Genomic DNA, 25493 nt, shown 5'->3' on the forward strand with positions numbered 1-25493 from the left:
TGCTGGATTTGGAACTATAGAATGCAAACTCAATTGCTTCCTTTCCCCTGGGTCCTAAGACATTGATTGGAACACAACTCTTCTACTATGCTCAGGTTCTCTAGAGCAGGTAAAAATTCCTCCATTCCCCCTCAGAACTAAATTAGCATTATTATCCACTTTATTCTCACAAATTACAAAAATCAGATTACAGAAAAAAAAGAAAAAAGCATTACAAAATATTTAGCTAGCCTAAATGGAAAAATACTTTCCCTTTCAAACAGCTTCATTTTCCTTGAAGTTACTTTTGCCCAGTACAGTTAAGTACTAAATACAGTATGCTGTCTGTATAACTTTTAAAATACTCAGTTGCAACCAAATGCCTACACCCAGTCTTAAAGATGATCAAATTAATGACTTTTGTACAATGTCAACAAAATATGACAATGTCTTCCTTATTCAGGAATCAGCGTGAACCATGGGCTATTCTATTTCAAATCATCATGTGCACTAAGGTAAAATTTCAGATTTTCTTGCAACCTTTTCATTTTTAAGACCTATCACTTCGAGGGATGGTGAAAATTGTCATCTTAACTAGCAAAACAGAAAAAGTTATGAAGATTCAGTGCAACTTTGTTGTGTCACTGACTACTTTACTATGATGAAATACCATGCTATACATGGCTTTTATCTTAGAAAAAAAACAGTTGCATCCATTCTGGGAAAGTTCATTCTGGTTACTAGACAATTCCATAGGCAAAGGGCACTTCAAATAGTAGGCACTGAGCTTCCCTGTAGCAGTGTTTCAAATTTACAAGAAATGTTCCATTTCTATGTGCACATTGAGCCAGTTAGCATATTGATGACCATTTACAAATCATATTATGCATAAGCTTCCAGCTCTCTCTCACTGATATACCATGCAATGTACCAGAATATCTTATTTCAAAAGACAACACCTGTAGTTTATGCCATTTGGCCCCACTACCAGTTTCAGAAGCCTCTAAATCTTAAAGCAATGCATACAAAGAATTCAAAACCAGCATTTGCAATCTAATAATCTTATTTTACATTTACCACCTTACACACACCCCAAACATCCAAAACCATTTTACAAACTATAAACATGCAGGCTCACCATTGAAGTGCAGCAGTCTCCAAGGATGAAAGTAACAGCAATACCAGGTAACTACTTAGCACAGCAGATGACTACTGTATTCAATTGAAAATGCAGGGCTAGTTTTTGATACACAGAATGTAATTACCCACATGAAATTTGGCTAGAACAGCTGTCCTAAATTGATCTTGAGCAAAATGCACAGGGTTCTTTAATAATTAAAAGTGGTCAGGACCTTGGGTTTACATCTTATCTGAAAGATGCTATGCCTCCAGAAACAGTGCACCTAATGCAATACCCGGGGAACCACTTCAGAGTTTAATCAAAGGAAGAAGTACCATCTGAAGAATCATGAACCACTATTTTAGATTTATGCTTGAAATTTCCCATCCAACTACCAACTAAGCCTGAAGAGTTTGCAAGATTTGACAAGATTATAATTTGAGGAGGTATGGCAGAAGTTTTTGTTCTATAAGAAAAGCTAATTACTGTAATATACCCTAAAGATGCCAGGATCCAAGCCTCCTAAGTATCAGTTATCATGGCTACTTTCATAAACAACAATTTAGGTGCCAATTCCAATTCAACTACTTAACACCTTAAATGACATGACTATGTCACATCCTGTGTTTAAAACCGTTTTGAACACACTGACAAACTTGAATGACATAACTGACAAATAGGCTGTTTTAAATAATTAGTAGTAGTAGGTATATTTTATTCCTATTTAGTAATACACATGTAGATTAAAAATCTTTTCCTATTTCTTTTGTCCATTTTACATCAGTTAACTAAACAATTTACATAACTTTTCCATGCCAGCTGTGCAATTTATAGATTGCCAAAGTGTCTTCATGAATCATATACTGTCCTGATACTGCATTTAACATTGTCCGACCTAGATATAGTCTCAAAAACATTTCTCTATCAGCTATTCCAGGGTGCTGCAGTTAAGTATCAAATCTGTAGCTCCACCTATTGCTACGTGCTAGTAGTGACAGAAGATGAGGCCAGCACACGGCTTCACGTTTTGCTGCAAGAGACAAAGTGCTAGTAATCTATAAGTAGATCATTTGTGGGCAAGAGTAGTCGCCTGTGGACAGTTGTGGAAGAGATCAAGTTACAAGGGATGCAAACCCACATGAAAAAAGAATTAAGAAATACTCTGTTAAATATTGATTGCTTAGCTGTTTTTAAATTCTCTCCTTCTGAAATGGTGGATTTATTTTTTGTCAAAGATGACAATTCCTTCTATATTAAAATGGACATAACAGGAAAGACAGTGAAGAAAGATACATCATGAGCTATGAAATATGTGAAAATAGCACTGGTAGGTTATTATTAAATGTAAACTTAACAAGATCTCAGAGGTTAGGATTACTCCCCATGCTGCGCTTTAGGATTTAGAGATATTCTCTCCAATTTCTATATGCATCATTGGCCGGATCCAAATCCTGTTGAAGCTAACAGAAAGATTCCAGTTGACTTTAATGGGCTTGGGATCAGGACCCATGTGACAGTGGAGATCAGCTGAGATACTTCCCACACTCCCAGGAGCCCCTAGATCTCCCCTCTTAAGAATCAAAAGGTTGCTTTTTTGATGGAGCATCTCTAGCTGTGAGAAATAGAGGTTTACGTTAAGTACAGCACACAACACATTTGTTTGATCAAGCATTCGTTCAACCGTGAAGTATTTGTCTCATTAAGATTTTAGTTATACTACACTGGGGCTACAAGTAAGAGTGGAGTGGTTATTTGTGCTGTCCAATGCAGGAAACAATGAGATATTGTTTTTTGTTTGTCGTTTACCTAAATGTCATGGTACTGGCCACAAAAAAAAATCATTAAATGAATAAACGGTTTCAAAAGGAAACAACCTTGAACTCTGAGGAAATTATTTTCAGCTTTTAAAAATGTATTTACTCTAAAACTTAAGTCTTACACAAACTCTTAATGATTTGGCACTATACTATTTAATATGTTTTAACAAGCTTTTCAATGTATCTTTAATACTACATTTCAGATCTACAAATTTTAAAATCTGAAATCTGCCTACTTTTCAGGGCCATTTATACCTTTCCACTTCAAATCTAAGTAAAAAGCACTGCTTCCTGGTAAAGTATTCTGCAATGAAATTCTACAATTAAACATAGTGAAAATAGGAAATTTTCGTGTAAGTTAAGATGACATTTTATTATAGCAGAAAAGTCTGCAGAACAATTACAGCAAGTCTTTCCCCCTGCTTGCAGCTCCTTGGAGGCAAAACGACATGTGTCTATCACAGTAGGCCAAGAGCAGCCATATCAGAGAAGATCCAGACAGTTCAAGGTACTTCCAAAAAGTTACTTCATCGAGCTAATTCTTTTAAACTTTAATCCACACATTACTGGATACAAGAAATTCATATAAACACTTTACTCCTGGGGGGGATTCTGCAGGACTGCACGCCCGCAGAAAACAGCGCCCCCGCTCCCCCCTGCAGATTTCCTGTGTTTCCCTGCAGAAAACAGCAGAGAAGTCGCTCACGGGGGGAGAGGGCGAGGGGCAACCATTGGTTTAGTTTTGGGGGGGGGACTTGCTCCCCCTCCACAGATGCAAGGCCTGGGGAACAGATGGGGTTACATGCCACTGCCCCCCTCATTCTGCAGGCACAGAACTGCCCAGCTGAAGGAGGCTGCATCTCAGCTCCCCTGTCTCTGCAGCTGAACACTGCCTCCTGGTCCTAGTGCCTGTCACACTCCCCTTCTGTGTGCTGGGAGCCCTCCTGTTTTCTGTACAAGAGTGCCTGCCTGCAGTGGACCTGGGTAATGGGAGGTGGTGGAAATGATGGGAGGGAGGGAGAGGCAGTGAGGAAGGAAGAGGGTGGAATAGGGCAAGGGGAGGGGAATGAGGGGTGGAGGACGGAGAATAAAAGGGGATAGGGGAATCACAGGGGGAAGCGGAAGCCCAGCATGCAGCATTCCCTCCGCGGCAACAGCTGGGCTCCCTTGTTAAAAAGGCCCATTGAACCCTCACCCTGACAAGCCATATCCACCTACACCTGGACCCTCCAATGGGCCCCACTGATCCCCAACCTGCTGCACCTGGACCCCCTACCCCATCAATCCCCAATGAGTCCCCAACATCCAGTCCCACCCCGCCCCATCTCCTCACACCCAGATCTACACCACCTTCACCTGGATCTCCTGAGTTCCACTGCCATGACCCTGTACCCGGAACCCCCCAACCAGCCTCTGAGAATCAGCCTAAATTTCATTAATGGTAATGTGATTCATAAGTAAAAATACATAATACCTGTATATTTATTGTAACTAAATTGCCTCAAAATTATGTATTAAATACGGCATGGTCATTAAGGTGCCAATATCAACTGTAGTTCCACTTACATGAGGAAATAAAAGTTAGGTATGACTGAATTTCAATTCAGCAAGCTCTCATTGTTCAATTTTCAAAGCTACCCAGTCAAATCTAGCAAAAAAATTAGAGCTGTCAATTAATCGCAGTTAACTCACGCAATTAAATAAAAAAAATTAATCGCTATTAATCATAGTTTTAATCAAACGATAGAATACCAACTGAAATTTATTAAATATTGTGGATGTTTTCTACATTTTCAAACATATCAATTTTAATTACAACACATGATGACGTGTGTTAAAAAAAACAGTGTTAATTAAATTTGTGACTGAACTCCCTTGGGGGAGAATTGTATGCCTCCTGCTCTTTGTTTTACCCGCATTCTGCCATATACTTCATGGTATAGAAGTCTCGGAGGATGACCCAGCTTCATTTTAAGAACACTTTCACTGCAGATCTGACAAAATGCAAAGACGGTACCAATGTGAGACTTCTAATGATAGATACAGCACTCGACCCAAGGTTTAAGAATCTGAAGTGCCTTCCAAAATCTCAGAGCGACTAGGCGTGGACCATGCTTTCAGATGTCTTAAAAGAGCCACACTCTGATGTGGAAGCTACAGAACCTGAACCACCAAAAAAGAAAAGATGATGAAAATGAACATGCATTGGTCCACACTGTTTTGGATTATTATCGAACATGGACATTTCCTCTGGAATGGTGGCTGAAACATGAAAGGACACATGAATCTTTAGCACATCTGGCACGTAAATATCTTGCGATGCCGGCTACAAGAGTGCCATGCGAACGCCTGTTCTCACTTTTTGGTGACATTGTAAACAAGACGCAGGCAGCATAAGCTCCCACAAATGTAAACAAACTTGTTTGTCTGAGCAACTGACTGAACAAGAAGTAGGACAGAGTGGACTTTGAGGCTCTAAAGTTCTGCATTGTTTTATTTTTGAATGCAGTTTCTTTTAACATAATTCTACATTTGTAAGTTCAACTTTCATGATAAAGAGATTACACTACAGTACTTGTAATGGAGGAATTGAAAATACTATTTCTTTTGTTTTTTACAGTGCAAATATTAAATATATATAATAAAAATGAAGTTAAAGTGAGCACAGTACATTTTGTATTGTGTTGTACTGGAAATCAATATATTGAAAATGAGGAAACATCCAAAAATATTTAAATAAATGGTATTCTATTAGTGTTTAACAGCGCAATTAGTTGAGATTTTTTTAGTCACCTGACAGCCCTAAAAAAAATTGTACAGCAAAAATATATAATTGACCTTAATATAATCCAAAATTTACTTTTAGCTTTCCCACTTCACTCTCCGTTTGATTAGCAACCATTTATTATTACACAATGCCCCACATGTGCAAGGCTTTCCAGTAATTACAATGAACAAGTTTCCTGATCCAAGCTGCTTATATAACATATACAGCTGCAACTGTTTGTAGGAAATGTCTCAATTCCTGAATTACTCAATGGAAATTGGATCTTTCCACTGTAACTAATATGCTTGTACCAAATTATACAGGACTTGTGGCAAAAAGTTTAAACATTTAATTCAGTTAAATCTCTCTAGTAAAGAAGCCACGAGAGGCACTTTATAATAAAAAAGTGTTGGTGGGAACCATTAAGCAAAGGAATGCAGGAAGCAAGCAGGCACTTTCAATACAAAAGTCTTCTGTAGTCACACAGCTGACCCACTGTAATACATTTTACTTGTATTAAAAAGACAGTAGTAGCTAATTCTGGGGGAGTTCACTCGATAATCCTAATAGCAAGATCTCTGCAACAGTTAGAACTTGTAAGGCATTCATGTACAGTAACTCCTCACTTAACATTGTAGACATGTTCCTGAAAAATGCGACTTTAAGCAAAACAATGTTAAGCGAATCCAATTTCCCCATAACAATTAATGTAAATGGGTGAGGGGAGGCGGGTAGGTTCCAGGGAATTTTTTTTCCACCAGACAAAAGACTATATACACACACAAGTTTTAAACAAACAATTTAATACTGGTACACAGCGATGATGATTGTGAAGCTTGGTTGAGGTGGTTAAGTCAGAGGGTGGGATACTTCCCAGGGAATGCCTTATTGCTAAATGATGAAATAGTAATCGGCTGTGATGAACGAGCAATCAGCTGAGCCCTCAAGGGTTAACACGTTGTTAATGTAGCCTCACACTCTACAAGGCAGCACAAATGGAGGGAGGGGAGACAGCATGGCAGACAGAGACACACTGTGTGTGAGAGAGATGCACATTTCCCCTTTAAGTACACTGACGCCACACTAACTACACTGCCTTTTTAAATAGATCAGCAAGTTGAGACAGCAGCTCCTGCCAGCAAGCTCCCTCCGTCCTGAGCCCTGTTGTTGTCCCCCCTGCCCTTTGGAAATGGGGTAAGCAGGATGTAGAAGCAGGGGGGAGAGGGACACCCTGATATTAGCCCCTTTCTTCCCCCTCCCCGCCGAGCAAGCAGGAAGCACCGAAGAGCAGCTCCAAGGCAGAGGGCAGGAGCAGCACATAGCAGTGGGGGGAGGGACAGCTGAACTGCCGGCAACTGATAGCCTGCTGAGCAACTGCCCCACAGGGAACTTGCGGGAACGGGAGCTGATAGGGGGCAGGGCCGGCTCCAGCTTTTTTGCCACCCCAAAATATAAATAAATAAATAAAGCCGCAATCGGCGGCAGCTCTACCGCACCACTTCATTCTTCGGCGGTGGGTCCCTCACTCCCTCTCGGAGGCAAGGACCCTCTGCCGAATTGCCAACAAAGACCCGGATGTGCTGCCCCTTTCTACTGGCCACCCCAAGCACCTGCTTCCTTTGCTGGTGCCTGGAGCCAGCCCTGATGGGGGGCTGCCAGTTCACCCTGGTTCCGAGCCCCCTCCAGCTAGCTCCAATGGGCTGCTCTTCCTGCAAGCAGTGGACAAAGCAGGCAGCTGCCAAACGACATTATAAAGGGAGCATTGCACAACTTTAAATGAGCATGTTCTCCAATTGATCAGCAACGTAACAACGAAATAATGTTAAGTGAGCAGTTACTGTATTGTTGTGACAAGCAATGCGTAAATGCCTAGATTCAAAATGCTTGTGGCTTTTACCAAAAAATTATATAAAAGTAACCGAAAGAGGTTTGTGGGGGGGCGGTTGTTTTTGGTTTGTTTGGTTGTAGGTGGTTCTACAGAACAATAAAGCAAGATATTTCTGGTGCTACAGCAGCCGCAAACTGAGTAACTGAATGAAATATTTAGAAAGGAAAGACGATTTGTGGATTTAAACAAGATCCTCTGATTGGCCAAAGGGAGAAGCTACAGCACATGCCTTTTTAGCTTTTTACCTGATTAAACAGAATTAACCAGCCTCACCAAAGACTCTTATGCAAAGTAGATGCCATAGGATAAGAGGGAAGTAGCTCTCATGGACTGGAAACTGGTTAAAAGATAGGAAACCAAGGGTAGGTATAAATGGCCAGTTTTCAAAAGGAGAAAAGTAACCAGTGGTGTCCCTCAGGGTCTGTTCTGAGACCAGCCCTATTCAACATATTCATAAATGAACTGGAAAAAGGGGTAAACAGTGAGGTGGCAAAATTTGCAGATGATACAAAATTACTAAAGATAGTTAAGACCCAGGCAGACTGTGAAGAGCTACAAAAGGCTCTCTCAAAACTGGGTGACTGCACAACAAAATGACAGATGAAATTTACTGTTGATAAACGCATAGTAATGCACATTGGAAAGCATAAACCCAACTATACATATAAAATGATAGGGTCTAAATTAACTGTTGCCACTCAAAAATGAGATCTTGGAGTCATTGTGGATAGTTCTCTGAAAACATCCACTCAATGTGCAGCAGCAGTCAAAAAAGCAAACAGAATGCTGGGAATCATTAACAGACAATATCACCTTGCCTCTATATAAATCCATGGTATGCCCACATCTTGAATCCTGTGTGCAGATGTGGTCTCCCCACCTCAAAAGAGATATATTGGAATTAGAAAAGGTTCAGAAAAGGGCAACAAAAATTATTAGGGGTATGGAACGGCTTCCGTATATGGAAAGATAAATAAGACTGGGATTTTTCATCTTGGAAAAGAGACGTCTAAGGGGAGATATGATTGAGGTCTATAAAATCAGGACTGGTGTAGAGAAAGTAGATAAGGAAGTGTGTTTACTACTTCTCATAAAACAAAAACTAGGGGTCACCAAATGAAATTAATAGGCAGCAGGTTTAAAACAAATAAAAGGAAGTTATTTCTTCACACAACGCACAGTCAACCTTTGGAACTCCTTGCCAGAAAATGTTGTGAAGGCCAAGACTATAACAGGGTTCAAAAAAGACTAGATAAATTCATGGAGAACAGGTCCATCAATGGCTATTAGCCAGGATGGGCAGGAATGGTGTCCCTAGCCTCTGTTTGCCAGAAGCTGGGAATGAGCAACAGGGGATGGGTAACTTGATGATTACCTGTTCTGTTCATCCCCTCTGGGGCGTCTGGAACTGGCCACTGTTGGAAGACAGGATACTGGCCTAGATGGACCTTTGGTCTGACCCAGTAGGGCCATTCTTATATTCATAATGACATGGAACTACCAATGAAGGAACATCAGAGGGAAAAATATAGACAGAGGTTTTGTTTGAAAGTGACTAAGCTGAATACACATGCAGAATAGAACAGCCTCGCACCCAACTTCAGTTCATCAATGAGAGAAAACACCACAGCTTCAGTAATTTTCTCTTTTGTTCCCAATGTCTGATCTATTAAACTTAAAAACTGAAGTGAGAAACAAACAGTCAAAGAAAAGTATTCAGCAATATACATATATCAGCTTTCCAAAAAACAAAATCAAGTGTCAGACGACTGAAATCATGATCAAGTATTATGCAAAGCTCTTCCTAAAGCGGTATCATAAAACATTATTTTACAGTGATCATAATAAGCATATTTGTCCATTCCACTCCTCTTTTAGAAGAGTCTCAGGGCCCATTAACCCTGTAGAACCAACAAGCATGGTTCAGTGCCACTAAACTACTACTCACTACTTACGAAGAAATCATTAAAATAAAATTTAAGTATGATTTAATTCTATTGCTGAATAAATACTTTATTACTCTTAGCAGTACCACTTTTTAAAAACTCACTGGCAATTTATAACAGTTTAACAGGGCGTCTCTGCATACAACTTTTCGGTCTTTTGTGTAATACCAAAATTATTTTTCCTGTGATTTACAGTATTAGGTTTTATCCAAGTAACTCACCAGAGCATATTATAATTTCAAAGAAATTGGGGCGATGAGCCACTATAGCATATACACATGTCCCACACACATAAAACTATCAATATACACAGTTTTAGCTATACTAAAAACTTTTGCATAAACAATTTGATATCACAGAGTAATGATGCTGAGATTGTCTTGTAAGTACTGAGAGAACTGGCCATTCAACTACAAGAGATTAACAGTACTATTTATACATCAAGGACCAGATGGGTTTGATTAAGGACAAAAATGTCCTGGGAACACTGGATTTGTAGGGATTCTATATATAGCATAATAAAAGCATAAATGCAGACAATATTAAACCAACCATTCCCAAGATAGGAAAAGAAAAGTCACACTGGACAAAATCCACAGACAGTTTAGGAGAGCAACCAAAGATGCAGCTATTTTTGTTTGACTTGTATCTGAGTCTTTCAAGACCTCTCTCCCTCCTTTTTCTTCAGCTTCCTTGCAGAAAGGTGGTCTGACCCTGCACTATTAATGAAGTTATGTGTTCACCCTGCTGCTAATATAGACATCTTTATACTGGGGCTGGAAGCAGGGTTGCAGATTACTGGAGCCTCTGTTTTTACCCCACTTCAGTCTTGGTAGCATCAGGACCCTGAGGGTACGTCTACACTACGGGATTATTCCGATTTTACATAAACCGGTTTAGTAAAACAGATTGTATAAAATCGAGTGCACGCGGCCACACTAAGCACATTAATTCGGTGGTGTGCGTCCACGGTCCAAGGCTAGCATCAATTTCTGGAGCGTTGCACTGTGGGTAGCTATTCCGTAGCTATCCCATAGTTCCCGCAGTCTCCCCTGCCCCTTGGAATTCTGGGTTGAGATCCCAGTGCCTGATGGGGCAAAAATCATTGTCGCGGGTGGTTCTGGGTAAATGTCGTCACTCATTCCTTCCTCCGGGAAAGCAACGGCAGACAATCATTTCGCGCAAGTGTACTAGAGAAGCAGTGTATCAGAGAACCAGAGAGCACAGCCCCTCCATGTCAGATCCCGCCGAAATGATGAGCTGCATGCCATTCACAGGGGGTGCCCCTGCAACAACCCCACCTGTTGATTCCCTCCTCCCCCCAGCCTTCCTGGGCTACCGTTGCAGTGTCCCCCCATTTGTGTGATGAAGTAATAAAGAATGCAGGAATAAGAAACAGTGACTTGATAGTGAGATAAAATGAGGGGAAGGCAGCCTCCAGCTGCTATGATAGTCCAGACAGGACATTAAGCAGTGTGGGGGAGAGGAGCCCAGCATCCCGCTGCTATGATAGTCCAGGCAGTACAGAATTTTCTTTACACATGAAGGGCGGGGTCTGATGGAGCTCAGCCCCCTATTGCTACGATGAAGATGGTTACCAGCCATTCTGTACCATCTACTAGGAATGACCAGGAGTTTTTTACGCAGGCGCCCCCGGGCAACCTCACCTGAGGCCAGCCAGGAGCACTCACGGGCTGATGATGAGGACAGGTACCAGTCCTATTGTGCAGCACCATCTGCCACAAGGCTGATGATGAGGACGGTTACCAGTCATATTGCACCATCTACCACCAGTGAGGGGGAAAGAGGATACTGCAATTGAGTGCCGCAGCATCGCGTGTACCAGCAGCATTCAGTAGACATAGGGTGACATTTAGAAGAGTCAAGAGACAATTTTTTTCCCTTTTACTTCTGGGGGTGGGTGGGGGCTGTAAATTGATGAGCTATGCCCTGAACCATCGCGGACAATGTGTTTGACCTTACAGGCATTTGGAGCTCAGCCAAGAATGCAAATGCTTTTCGGATACTGCAGGAACTGTGGGAGTCCTCAGTCCCCCCTCCCTCCATGAGCGTCCATTTGATTCTTTGGCTTTCCGTTACGCTTGTCACGCAGCAGTGCGCTGAGTCCCTGCTATGGCGTCTGTCTGGAGATTTTTTTAAAATGCTTTGGAATTTCGTCTTCTGTAACGGAGCTCTGATAGAACAGATTTGCCTGCCTATACAGCGATCACATCCGTACGGTCCATGCTGGAGCTCTTTTTGGATTTTGATTTCGGACTGCATCGCCACCCGGGCTGATCGGAGCTCCACGCTGGGCAAACAGGAAATATTCAAAAGTTCGCGGGGCTTTTCCTGTCTACCTGGCCACTGCATCCGAGTACAGATTGCTGTCCAGAGCGGTCAGTGGTGCACTGTGGGATACCGCCCAGAGGCCAATACCGTCGATTTGCGGCCACACTAACCCTAAACCGATATGGTAATACCGATATTAGCGCTACTCCTCTTGTTAGGGAGGAGTACAGAAACCGGTTTAAAGAGCCCTTTATATCGATATAAAGGGCCTCTTAGTGTGGATGGGTGTGGCGTTAAATCGGTTTAACGCTCCTAAAACCGGTTTAAACGCATAGTGTAGACCAGGCCTAAGTAAGATGATCCGAGAAGTAAAGGGTTCACAGAATTGCAAAACATTCATGATATGGCTACACTTGCAGCTGTACAGCGCTGCCACGGGAGCGCTCCCGCAGCAGCGCTTTTAAGTGCGAGTGTGGTCGCGGCGCCAGCACTGGAAGAGAGCTCTCCCAGCACGGCAGGTACTCCACCTCTCCATGGGGATTAGCTTACAGTGCTGGGAGCCACGCTCCCAGCGCTGGGGCACTGTTTACACTGGCGCTTTACAGCACTGTAACTTGCTGCGCTCAGGGGGGGTGTTTTTTCATACCCCTGAGCGAGAAAGTTACAGTGCTGTAAAGTGCCAGTGTAGCCAAGGCCTCATAGTACATGAGGGAAAGGGAAGAAGCAATACAGAATATCTGTCATGGTGTCCTGTGCTAAAGACTTCTGAAGCAGAACCCTGCCCGTTTTAAAAGGACTCTGAAAAGGCTTCAATGGCAGTTGCATTCTCTGAGAAGCTTTTGTATGTGATGTCCAAACTAATCAGGAATTAAATCAGTAAGGGCAAGCACTTACTCAAAGCAGAGACAGCACTTGAAAGGCAGAAAGAGTGACACCTCCAAGGCAGTCAGGTGAAAAAGTCACCAAGAGGCAAAGAAAAGGGATACCAAAAACTTTAGGTGTGGCTGTGAAAATCAGTTTTGCTCTCTTGACACTTAAAAGGGTAGGGGATTACCCATTTACAAAAAACGTAGCTCTGTCCCCTGATTTATAAACATTAATACAAGTCAATGCCACTCTGCTAGCCTATGAGATTAAACAAATATCTTTAGTTAACATTTATTTACAAAGATGATATCATGAAACTAACATATTTCAGAAGTTCACAGGAATATCATATTCTTTTATAAGTAACTCTGTCCAGCTTTTCCCTATCATGTGCCTAAATATTAACTTGTGTAAAACAAGACTGCTTATTTATGAAAAGCAGAGTAACCAAAATATAAGGAGAGAAAGCAAATTATCAAGTTACAGAGAAAAATTCCTGCGATACATCCTAAAAATATCTTGCAGCAACATTAGGAGTTATTCATTTTTCAAAATTCTCTTTTAGATCAGAATAGCTAATGTTCAGCTTCATAATTCACATCTATAATTTTTAGGTTAGTTTTCCAGGATATATCTTAAAAACTGTATTAGTATCTGGAATTGATTTTTTCTAACACTATACTTACATAAGATAAACATAAAATAAAGTACTTACACCACTCCCAGCATATCGAATAATAAATAATAGATTCCCCTGACAGGACTTTGATGACCTGGCAAAGCCCGAGTGCTTTCAGCCAAAATCATATGAAACCATAAATCACTCTTTATTTTATAGAATATTTCAAAATGGATTCCTGCTTTCTACCTTGAAAGTCATTTCATGTGTTATTTATAACCAGCGAAGACCAGAATGGAAAGAAAATTGCATAGAACTAGAAAATTTACTGTGACTGCTTTTATAAAGAATAACTTTTTAAAAAAAAATTAGAATTACTGGCAGACAAAACATGTGAATACAACCACCTTTTAGAGAACATCCTTTATTTTACAACTTGAACAGAAGCCAACACAGGCCTTCTACAATATCAGACAAGTTTAAGCAATGTTAATATTACAGTATATTCCAACCAAACAAGGCAACTCAATTTAAGACAAATACTACATCCTTAATCTGTGGTGTTACAATATAAAAGGACTAACTACGTTAGAGACAGCATCAGTCTTAACTCAGAATGGTTTCTACTGTAACTCCAATGTTACTGGTTTGTCTATAATTTTCTCCTTTTAATCATCATTTAAAGAGAAGTGTATGAGCCTGAATACTTGACAGTGCCATTCTATCATGTAAATCAAGTAAACAAGTTTATGCTTTTTTCTGAAAAGGTGCGATTTTATCTAAGAGCTCATAATGTCCTCCTCCAGTACTAATAAGTATAACCAGTATTTTAATATGTCTTAATTCAAAGACTGATCCTGCAAACACACATGAATGTGAATAAATTTACTCAAATGAATAATCCCATGGCCTTCAATGTATTACTCAAGTGAGTAAAGTGCTTGCAAGATCAGGCACTCTGAAATACTGTTCTCAGACAGATTAGGAATTCCTACTCGTTCATTTAAAATATATTTTTTTTAAAAGCACAGACTGATCAAATTGTCAGTAATGGCTTATGGAATGAATGACATATAATATCTGTTAAACAAATCAGGTTTTTCAATTACTAGATAATTTAACCAAAATAAAACTATATACTGCATTCAAAATATAATGATATGTGAGTGGCTTTGATAGGATGTTAAAAAGCCTGACTTCTTAAATATTATGACTAAAAAAAACAGAACTCACAAAAAAAGATGTTGCTATAACAGGACAAGCTTGCTTAATTTCTTAACCTGGGAAATTCAAGATGTATCCTGTGATATCTAAAGTCCTAAGGAAAGGGAGATTAAGTTTACCTTCACTTTGATAATGAAAGTTTTGTTGCTAATTTAGACCTACAGTACAGCCAAAAATAGAGCACACATTCTCATATTATACAGCTAATTTATTATATAATTTCCTTTAAAAAATGAAATTATCTTTCCATTGTATCAGGTCAAAAAAACCTGCTGTATTTAACTGGCGATCAAGGAAGTCAGTTCCTTCAGTAAATGCAACATTTCTCTTTACTTCATGAGTATCATGGTATTAATTCAGAAGCTATGAGGAGTAGGAGAAAAAGAAGTGAAGTATTAGATGGAGAACTGATGACCAGAATTTAGCGTAAGGTTCCATTTTAATTAAGTTCACCATGGGGAAAACAGTTAAATGAACCTGAAATAAGAACAAATTCAAATCTAATGTCACCACTTAATTGAATCACTAAAATTACCAGATGCACAAATTATATAATCAAAAACAGGAAAAGACCATGCAAGGGTAAAAGGTCTTAATTACTAATATGCATTAAAAAGTCAGCATAAATATTTTAATGTTTTACAAAAATCATGTTTTTGACAATTAGATATCAATGGCTACACATTAAAAAGTTAACATTAAGTCAACACCAAAAAGCAGAGAAACACAGAACTAAGGCAATATACTAAAACTGACTACCCACAACAGCCTCTCTCTTTTGCATCTTTTGAACAGGAGCATTTTGGTTTGATAATGTTTAGTCATACTGCTATTGTAAAGATTCGTAGATTCATATGATGTAATGTTAATAGGGATTGTTTATCTAATCTGATTTCCTACACAATATTGGCCATAAAATTTCACCCAGAAATTTGTGCATCAAGTCCAGTAACTTGTGGTTCAATTAGAGCAGTGGTTTTCAACCGGGAGCCCATGGACTCCTGGGAGTCCGCAGACTAAGTCTAAGATTTCCAAAGGGGTCCGTACCTCCATGTGAAATTTTGGAGAGGTCCACAAATGAAAAAAGACTAACCAGCACATCTTTTTTAGAAAGACATCTACTTTTGATTTAAAGATTAAGTGATGGGAGAATCCACCACCTTTCTTGTCAGCTTTTCCAGATGCCTTACTTCCAATATGAATGAGTCTAGCTAATTAAAATACAATTTATGTGCAATATCTGATCTCTTCTAAAGTACAACAAGGAAAAAGTAACTAAAACAAATAAAATACACCCCCTCCAAGATGCTAATCTCTTCCTTGTCTTTTGTCCTGACCATAAGGGCCATCTCACTGAATCCATCCACTGACTCCCTGCTTTCCACCACAACAAACTGTACATCTCTTCAAGGCCCATCACAACTCTGCCCCTTCCTACTAACCTCTTGTTTCTTACTGTGTTTGCCTCAGCATGAAAGATGCCTGCCTCCAGCACCCATTTTGTCTGCCTCTCACTAAATGCCACTGTACATTTTTCAGTTCACCCTCATGCACGTACTTTCTCCTTCTAACCCCTCTTCAAACCCCCATTTCTGTCAGTCAACTAACAAGTATGGTAAGGGACACTTAGGGATAGATTATGATTCTGAACTACTTAAATATTTTATTTTAAATAAAAAAAGTTTTAGAGAGAGCTAATCTAAGTAATTTATCTCAGTCCCCTTATCTTCCCCTACCTCCATCTCTTTGCTAGACTGAAGTATTCAGGATAGGGACTGAGTCTCTATGTGTTTGTAGGGTGCCTAGTACACTATGGCCCTAATCCTATTTCGAGTCTTTGGGCACTAGAAGTATACAGGCAAATAAGAGGATGTTGATTTGCTTTGAAAACCCCATGAAATTCCATTCCTACATAATATCTAAACTTCTGTACTTGATTATTTTAATTTTTGTATAAATACCTATGGCTTAGGCTCTTTTATAAACTGAAATAGATAAAATCTGATAAAAACCCTCAGTTTAGAAGATGAACAGAGTATAACTCCTCCTTAATGGCAGATCTATTATATCACTAACAACAGGTAAAAGCTTCAATGCAGCAAGGACTAACAACCCCAAAGGACATAGCCTTTGTCTTACAGCACATCAATTACTAATCCACAAAGATTAACCTTCACAACATCAAGGTATTACAAAGATTAAAATCCCTATTTACTCACTCATATAGCAAAACCCTAGCTGTACTGTCCTCAGGCAGTCTTCATCTTCTAGTAATTTCCAGCATTCAAAATAATCTCCATAGTACAACCAAAAGTGAAAGAAATTGAGACACCTTAACACTTCAGTCTAGACACGGCAAATGGTAAAACAAATTATTTGCCATGTACAGCAAGTCAATCATAAGGTTTATACTTGTTTCTGTGTATTGGGATTTTATGTTAAACATGAAAATGTGATGGTGAGCAGCCATAATTGATTTTAATTACTGAAACCTGAGTTATCTGAAACATCACAGAGTCACAAGAGAAAGTGACATGAAGCTTGGGAGATCATCATGATGTGGAGGGAACTGCAGAAGGGCTGGCTGGAACTTGTGATTTATGGGCAGGAGCTAGCTGCTCCCTGAAGTCATAACTCTGCTCTTCCGGGATCTGAGAATAGTAAAAACAGACTTCCCCTTCAATGCCAGGCTTTAGAAAGCACTTTTCAGAGCTATACAACATTCTGGACTTCTTACATTTTTCTGGCCTCTCTCAGACTGAGAGGAAAGAACTTGTTACTAACTAAGAAGAGTTGATAGTTAAAACCTGTCAGCAACACTTTTCTTCAGAAAGGGAAATATGCAGAGGTGAATTTACTAACAAGCTGGAAATTCTGCAGCAACATGAGATGAATAAGAAAACATTTGGAAAATGAATATGTACAGAAATAGTGATTATGCATGTCATTTTATTTACTATGAACCTATAGACAAAGACAAATTTAATTTTATTAATGTACCAATTTTTTCTACCTACATCATTTAGGCAGATATTTAGTCTATGTATTTCTTTTTAAAAATATATATATTTATACTATGAGATTTTTAAAGTCAATAGTGCTCATATACTTGCATGTGCCTAACCCAGGGGTCAGCAACTTTTCAGAAGTAGTGTGCTGAGTCTTCATTTATTCACTCTGAGTTAAAATTTTGCATGACAGTAATATATTTTAATGTTTTTTGAAGGTCTCTTTCTATAAGTCTATAACATATAACTAAACTATTGTTGTATGTAAATTAAATAAGTTTTTTAAAATGTTTAAGAAGCTTCATTTAAAATTAAATTAAAATGCAGAGCCCCCTGGACCGGTGGCCAGGACCCAGGCAGTGTGAGTGCCACTGGAAATCAGCTCGTGTGACGACTTTGGCACGCGTGCCATAGGTTGCCTACCCCTGGCCTAACCTAAGGGTGAGGGAGATACCTGAAGTATACAAGCAAATAGCATCCCACTGGTTCTAGTCATGCATATTAGGTATCTAAGTTAGCCACAACAGAGTAAGAAAAATGAGAGAAACCCTTAGGCTTCAGAGTATAAATCAGTCAATAACTTACTAGAGTCAGGATGTCTTTCCCTATGGGAAGATTATTCCATAGTTGGCAATTATAAGGTATTTTTGCACCTTTCATCAGAAGCATCAAGTACTGGCCACCACTAAGACATTGGCTTAGACAGACAATTGATCTGAAGCAATTGCTTTCCATGTATTTTATGTTATGTGACCATGAAAAGCAATAAAACTCCATCATAGGTTTATACTCTGTCCTACCTATACTCTGTACTACCACCATCAGTAGTACTCTGGTATCTGAGAGGCAAGATGAGTTAGCTTGGTCAAACACTGATTTGACTTTCAGGAAGATTTTTTTTTTAATTGCTTATACATCACAGATATGCAAATAATATGATTAAGCTTTTTCACTGTATGTGAAGAAGTGTGTAAACCGAAACTGAGGCTTGGCTGCTTTTTAATCACTAAATTTTCATAGGAAACAAATGGAGTTTTGATATACCCTGACTACCATTCCCTCTCATTCTTCACATTATCTGACAACCAAGAATTGAATGGCCAGGGAAACTATTACAGTTTCTTCATTAGGTCCTCAATCCTGCTACTGATCTACACAAATAGCCCATAGAGGTCTCTTGGTTCACCCAAGGATCTCGATTTGGTACCTTTAATAGCAGTTATGTTCACCAATGGAAAAATAGCCAGGTTTTACTATTTTTTGCTAGCCCCTATATTAACTAAAATCTTTTAACAATAATGCACACACAATAGGAATGTGTTTTTTTGACTAAACCTTTTAAACAGCAAATATTCCCAGAATATGCCATTCAGGTATGTCTACCAATAAAAATCTCCTTCTGTCTCTCTCTCACCCCTAGTTTAAAGGTTCAGAAGACTGCAAGTTTGAATAGCACACAATTATTTCATAAAAACAGAATGGATACAAGGATTTAAAAAAAAATCTGATTTTTTTAAATTTAAATTAAAAAAGAGGCTTATTTTTAAAAAATAAGCCTATTTAAATTATTTTAATAGACCATAATAAATTTAGGCCTTAACATAGGCTGTCAATTTCCAATTTAATTTTAAATAAAAAGAATACTAAGGAGTATGTTTTTGCTGCAAAGATTTAAAGAAAGTCAAATCCTGAACTGGTGGAAGTCACTAGCTAAGCACTTGGAACCAGAATTTGTTAAAGTACTAAACCAGCTTTTGATAGCAATAGCCTCTTCTGTGGGTGCAGAAAATATTTTCTTCATTTCTGTTCATTCAACTAGTTCAGTTCAATCATTAATTCATTTAAAGTTAAGAAACCATTGGAAGTTGAAAAAGGAGGAGAGCTTGTTCTCCTCCAATCTATGAATAAAAACTAGATGCGGGAGGATGAGATCTTCTAGTTCTAAAATCCTGAAGGGCACAGTTTCTGGTCACTATCAGTTCAATTCACTAACTACAGTTAAATAGTTTAGATACACAGTTTTAATACACAAGATATATTTTGATAAAACTTTTATAACCTATCCAGAGCATTTAAATTAGTTTTTTTAAATGTTTTATGCTGTTAACTGAATTTGAATTTCCATCCAAAGAACATGACACAAATTGCAAGTCAAAAATTAATCTTCTAGTAAATAAGAAAAGATAATTAACATAATAAGAAATGTAAAAAATGAATGAATAGATGTAAGTCAAGCTATATATTTGGTTAAATAAATATGCATAGATATAGTGTATCCTCCTTTTAGCAAAAAGAGGCACCAAGTTTAGTATAAAGGCTATATTTAGCTGCAAATCAACATGTTTTCATGGTCACCGACCCAGGAGAGACAAATTTTCATTAGGAAAATAATTAAGTACAAATGCAAAACTTTATTAAAACTGATTTAAATCAAAGTTTCCTTTTTGCTGATTTAAATCGCTGTTTAAAAAAATCAGTGATTTCAATTGCTCTATTTAAATCACTCCTCCTCGATAAAAAGAAACAACAAACATGATTGCTTACTTCAAAAGGGAGAGAAAAATTACAGAGCTAGAAGGTTCTGACTGAAGAGCTTGGGTCAAAGCAGACCCCATGAAGCTCCAGCAGGGTGCTTGGATCCACCCAGCCAGATCTGATTGCAGGATTGGGCTCAAAAGCTGGTGAAACTCAAGTAAAGAGGATATATGGGATGGGAATAATCTTAGTTTTGTACAAAATAATTTTAGGAATAACCACAATAGTTTAAGATTTTCTATAATAAGAGCTGTTTCAGCTAGGCCAATATCACCATTGAGTTCTATGAAACAGCAAATATTTAAGCACACCTGCTCTCAGTTCAGTTATTTGGGCAGAAAATCCCCTTAAAAATCAATACAAAAGGAGAAAATTTTAACAGTTTGTTTTCCTGGTAAATATTTTGCTGTGTTTTAATCAGATATTTTAGAACTACTTTAAAATGCCTCAAAATAAAACATCAACTCTTATTTATGTAAGTGAAATTTAGAGAGGTTGTCAATATCACCACATACACTACCTAAGGAGATCCTGTCACCTAAGATTTAATTTTTAAAAGCTTTAAAGGCTTAAGGATAATATTTTAACTCAACCAGGAGGAAGACCACTTAATATAGGTCTGGTCACAGGCATATGAGAGTCTAAAAAGGCTACAGATACCAGAGGAATACCTGGTTCTGGCACCAAGACTTGAGCTCCCTTCTTTTGAGGCACAATTCATGCCTTTTGATTCCCAGTCGCTGGCCCCAACCCATGCCTCAGATTCATTGTCCATTTCCTTATCCACCTCCTTGTTAAAGTCCCAGTCCCATCCTTACCTCAGCAACATGTCCACCGCCTCATTCCCTTGATCTCTGTTCCCTAGCAGCAGCACCTGTCCTTGGTCCCAGCACTCTAGTGTACAATTCTCACCTTGCTCCATCATCCCCTCCAGCATCACCCCAGCCACTTGCTCAACTCCCCTACTTCAGCCTCGTTGCTCTGATTCCCACCCCACAAGAACAGACCTGGCACCCCGTCCTCCCTCCTCCTTAGCCTCAACTCCTCCGACCGTGCCTGCACAGCTGCTGTCTCCTGCCACCGACCTCAGTCCCCCGAGCCTCCAAGCACAGCTCCCGCCTCTCAGGCACCACCTCGTCCCTACAGCTCCACACAGCCCTTGAGACCCCCTGCCTCGTCCCCACCTCTGCTGCCCCGGCCACACAGCTCTGCCCCCGCGTCCCAGAGCGCTACCAGCCAAAGCCCAGATCCGACCCGAGGGTGCGACTCTCGTACCGGTTCCTATCACCACCACATCAAACTCCGAGGGCAGATTGTCCGCCATCTTGGGAGGGGGCCGATCACGTGACCTACGCTGGCGGAAATAAACCTGCAATTCGAGGCGGGCGGCGGGCGGCGGGCGGAAGCTGCTGCGGCCGCCACTGCGGCTGTGTGCGCCTTGCATGATGGGGAGTGTAGTTCTCGCGGGAGGGACGATTCCCTGAGAGGGACGCTGGCGGTTTAACGATCGGGCTCCTGGCTGGCGGATATGCAGCTGCTGGACAGAGCAGCACGGGGGGGGTGGGGGCAGAGCCCTGACTGTCTGCTGTGTGCCCACCCAGAGCACTTAGGGCGTGGTCAGCCTCATGCTCCTCCTGCACCCACTGTATCCTGGCTGGGAGTAGGGCGTCCCCCGGCATCAGCGCCCTTCAAAACCCGGAGACCTGCCCCTGCTGGGTCCAGCCCTGCACGCCTCGTAGTCCGGAAGAGAGACTAGCGTATTGCTGCCTGCCTCTCTCAGGCCTGGTCTACACTAGGACTTTAATTCGAATTTAGCAGCGTTAATTCGAACTAACCGCTCAACCGTCTACACTAGGAAGCCATTTAATTCGAACTAGAGGGCTCTTTAGTTCGAATTTGGTACTCCACCCCGACAGGTGGAGTAACGCTAAATTCGACATGGCTAGCTCGAATTAGGCTAGGTGTGGATGCAAATCGAACTTAGTAGCTCCGGGAGCTATCCCACACTGCACCACTCTGTTGACGCTCTGGACAGCAGTCCGAGCTTCGATGCTCTGAGCAGCCACACAGGAAACGACCCGGGAAAATTTGAATTCCTTTTCCTGTCTGGACAGTTAGAATCTCATTTCGTGGTTGGACATCGGGGCGAGCTCAGCAGCACCGGCAGCAATGCAGAGCTCTCCAGCAGAGGAGTTCATGTAATCTCTGAATAGAAAGAGGGACCCGGCATAGACTGACCGGGAACTCTTGGATCTGATCGGTGTGTGGGGCGAGGAGTCTGTGCTTTCGGAGCTGCGCTCCAACAAACGGAATGCAAAGACCTACGAGAAGGTCTCCAAAGCCATGATCCAGACAGAGGATACAGCCGTCATGCAACGCATCGCCGCGTGAAAACCAAGGACCCCAGACAAGGCTACCAAAAAATCAAAGCGGCAAACGGACGCTACGGAGCCTGCCACCACTGCCCCACCAGTGACCGTGGACTCTGACGATGGGACAGTGTCGACGGCCAGTTCCTCGGTGATGTTCGCGGATGGGGAAGATGAGGAAGGGTTTGTGGAGGACGAGGCAGGCGAGAGCGCTTACAACGCTGGTTTCCCCGACAGCCAGGATCTATTCATCACCGTCACGGAGATCCCCCAACAACCCTCCCCGGCCATTAACCCGGACCCTGAATCAGGGGAAGGAGCAGTCGGTAAGTGCTTTAACCATGTTAACTTTTATTCTTAATATAACAGGAATCTTAACTGTGTGAAAAGGAGGACTCTCTATATATGGGGATAGAACAGAAATCATCCTTGGAGATCTCCACGAAGCTCTCCTTGCGTTAATTGAAAAGCATCAGCAGGAGGTTCCTGAGGAGAGCTGCCTTATTGGGTGCTCCGTGGTAGCACAGTTTTCCGCGCGAGGCTTTCATGAGGTACTCAGGGAGCACTGCCTCCCCGAGCACGGCTGCATCGGGCCCTGGTTCGTGCTAGCTTTCACGCAGCATGCGCTCTCTATCTCCTTCAGTGACCCTCCTCAGGGTGATTTCGCTCGGAGAATCCTGCATCTAATTAGGTTAATTACTGTAATTTTACGCCTGGTCCAAAGTATTTTTAAAAAATCTACGGACAGACGGCATAGCACAGACTCAGCACGCAGCTGCGTGACGAGCGTAACGGAAAGCCAAAGAATATAATGGACGCTCATGGAGGGAGGGGGGAATGAGGACGCAAGGTATCCCACAGTTCCTGCTGTCTCTGAAAAGTATTTGCATTCTTGGATGAGCTCCAAATGCTTCTAGGGTCAAACACAGTGTCTGCGGTGGGTCAGGGCATAGTTCGGCAATTTGCGCACACACCCCACCCACCACCAGAAGTGAAAACAATCCTCTGTTGACTCTTTTACATGTCACCCTATCTTTACTGAATGCTGCAGATAGACGCGATGGTGCAGCACTCAACACCAACATCCTTGCTCCCCCCACGCTATAGATGGCTGATGGTACAAAATGATGGAAATCCATCCTCATCATCAGCCTATTGGCACATGGGGCAGTGCAAAAGGGCTGGTAACCATGCCGACTACCATCAGTAAGGTCGATCAAGGGCGCCTGTCCCTTATTTTTGATGGCAGATGGTGCAATATGGCTGGTAACCGTCCTCATCATTGCAACAGGGGGCTGAGCTCCATCAGCCCCCACCCTTCATTGTAAATAAAAGATTCAATTGCCCCTGGACTAGCAGAGGGATGATGGGCTCCTTCATCCACACTCCTTAATGTCCTGCCTGGACTATCATTGCAGCTGGAGGCTTCCTTCCACTCATTTCTCACAAACAAGTCACTGTGTCTTATTCCTGCATTCTTTATTACTTCATCACACAAGTGTTGGGACAATGGTATGGTAGCCCAGGAAGGCTGGGGTAAGAACGGAATGAACAGGTGGTGTTGTTGCAGGAGCACCCCCTGTGAATAGCATACAGATCATAATTTCTGCAGGATCTGACACAGAGCAGCTGTGCTCTCTGGTTCTATGATACAGTGGTTATCTAGTACACTTGCCTATATTCTAGGCAGGACTGATTCTATTTTTAGATACCAAAAAGGAGGGATTGACTCAGGGAGTCATTCCCAATTTTGGCTTTTGCGCCCAAGGCTGCTCGGCCAGGGGCACTTATGACAGCACCAAATGGGGCAGTGCAAAAGGACAGGTAACCATGCCCATCTTATTACCATCTTATTACCAATTTATGGTATGGTAGATGGTACAATATGGCTGGTAACCATCTCTGCTGTCATGCAAAAGCAAAAGCATGCTGCTGTGTAGCGCTGCTGGCCCGCCTCTGTCAGCGGCATCTAGTACACATACGGTGACATACACAAAAGGCAAAACAGTGTCCATGGTTGCCACGCTATGGTGTATGCCAGGGCAATTCTGGGAAAACGGGCTTGAAATGATTGTCTGCCATTGCTTTCCCGGAGGAAGGAATGACTGGCGACATTTACCCAGAATCCACCGCGAAAATGATTTCTGCCCCAGCAGGCACAGGGGTCTCAACCCAGAATTCACAGAGACAGCCTAGACTCAGTTAATTGTTCGCAAAAATGTATCTTTGCAAGGAATTCACTCCCTGTTTCCCATCTCACAGCTTCCACTGTCTCCAGACCTGCCACAGCATCCCCCTCGCAGAGGCTGGCGAAGATTAGGCGGCGAAAGAAAAAGACAAGGGACAAGATGTTCGAGGAACGTATGGGCTGCTACCTAGCAGAGGCGGACCAGCAGAGCCAGTGGAGGGAGACCGTCTCTCTGTGCCAGCGCTCAGACAGCGAACGGGAGGAGAGGTGGCGTGATGAAGACAACCAGGCGACTGAAACAATGCTTGGACTAGTGAGGGAGCAAACGGACACGCTCAGGCGCCTTGTGGATGTTCTGCAGGACCGCAGGAGGACAGAGCCCCCCTGCAGTGTATCTGCAACCACCGTCCCCCGCCACAAAGTCCCATACCCCCCTCACCGAAAATAATCAGGAGGAGGGGCGGCCGGGGACGTGAATACTGTCACTGCACCACAGCACAGTGCTCAAGTACCCAAAAGCTCTCATACCCTACAGTTGCCGAAGTCCTTCACTTCCAGACTCACAGTAGTCCCAATCCCAGTCCCATCCCCTAACTGTCTACTTAATTAATAAAAATGATTTGCTGTTAATTACTGTTTCCGTTATGTTTTTTCAAAGAAGACTGTGTTCGAATGGGGGGCGTGGGGAAGGGAGTGATTAATTGCATAGGACAGTCACCTTTCCCAGGGTACAGACACGGGGGCAGGATCAGCAGCGGGTCACACACACGGTGCAGTCAGTAGGCAACCTGGTCGGTTTTTGGAGGTGGTTTCCAGGATCTGTGTGGGCGGGGGAGATGTGACTTTGCAGCGGGAGAGGGCGGTTACAGATCTT

The 25493-nt window shown here is 41.5% G+C and overlaps 1 protein-coding gene across 1 annotated transcript in view; it reads right to left on the bottom strand.

Moving 5' to 3' along the window:
• The window catches only part of CHM (CHM Rab escort protein), a 151959-nt gene extending 130520 nt beyond the window's left edge, over positions 1–21439 (bottom strand). The window contains exon 1 of the mRNA XM_045031223.1: positions 21338–21439. Coding sequence (XP_044887158.1) covers positions 21338–21386 — 49 coding nt within the window. The 5' untranslated portion in view covers positions 21387–21439. The remainder of the gene's footprint in view (positions 1–21337) is intronic.
• Between the last annotated feature and the right edge of the window lie 4054 nt (positions 21440–25493).

This window comes from Mauremys mutica, chromosome 9 (genome assembly GCF_020497125.1).
Source record: "Mauremys mutica isolate MM-2020 ecotype Southern chromosome 9, ASM2049712v1, whole genome shotgun sequence".
In the NCBI taxonomy this organism is placed as follows: domain Eukaryota; kingdom Metazoa; phylum Chordata; order Testudines; family Geoemydidae; genus Mauremys; species Mauremys mutica.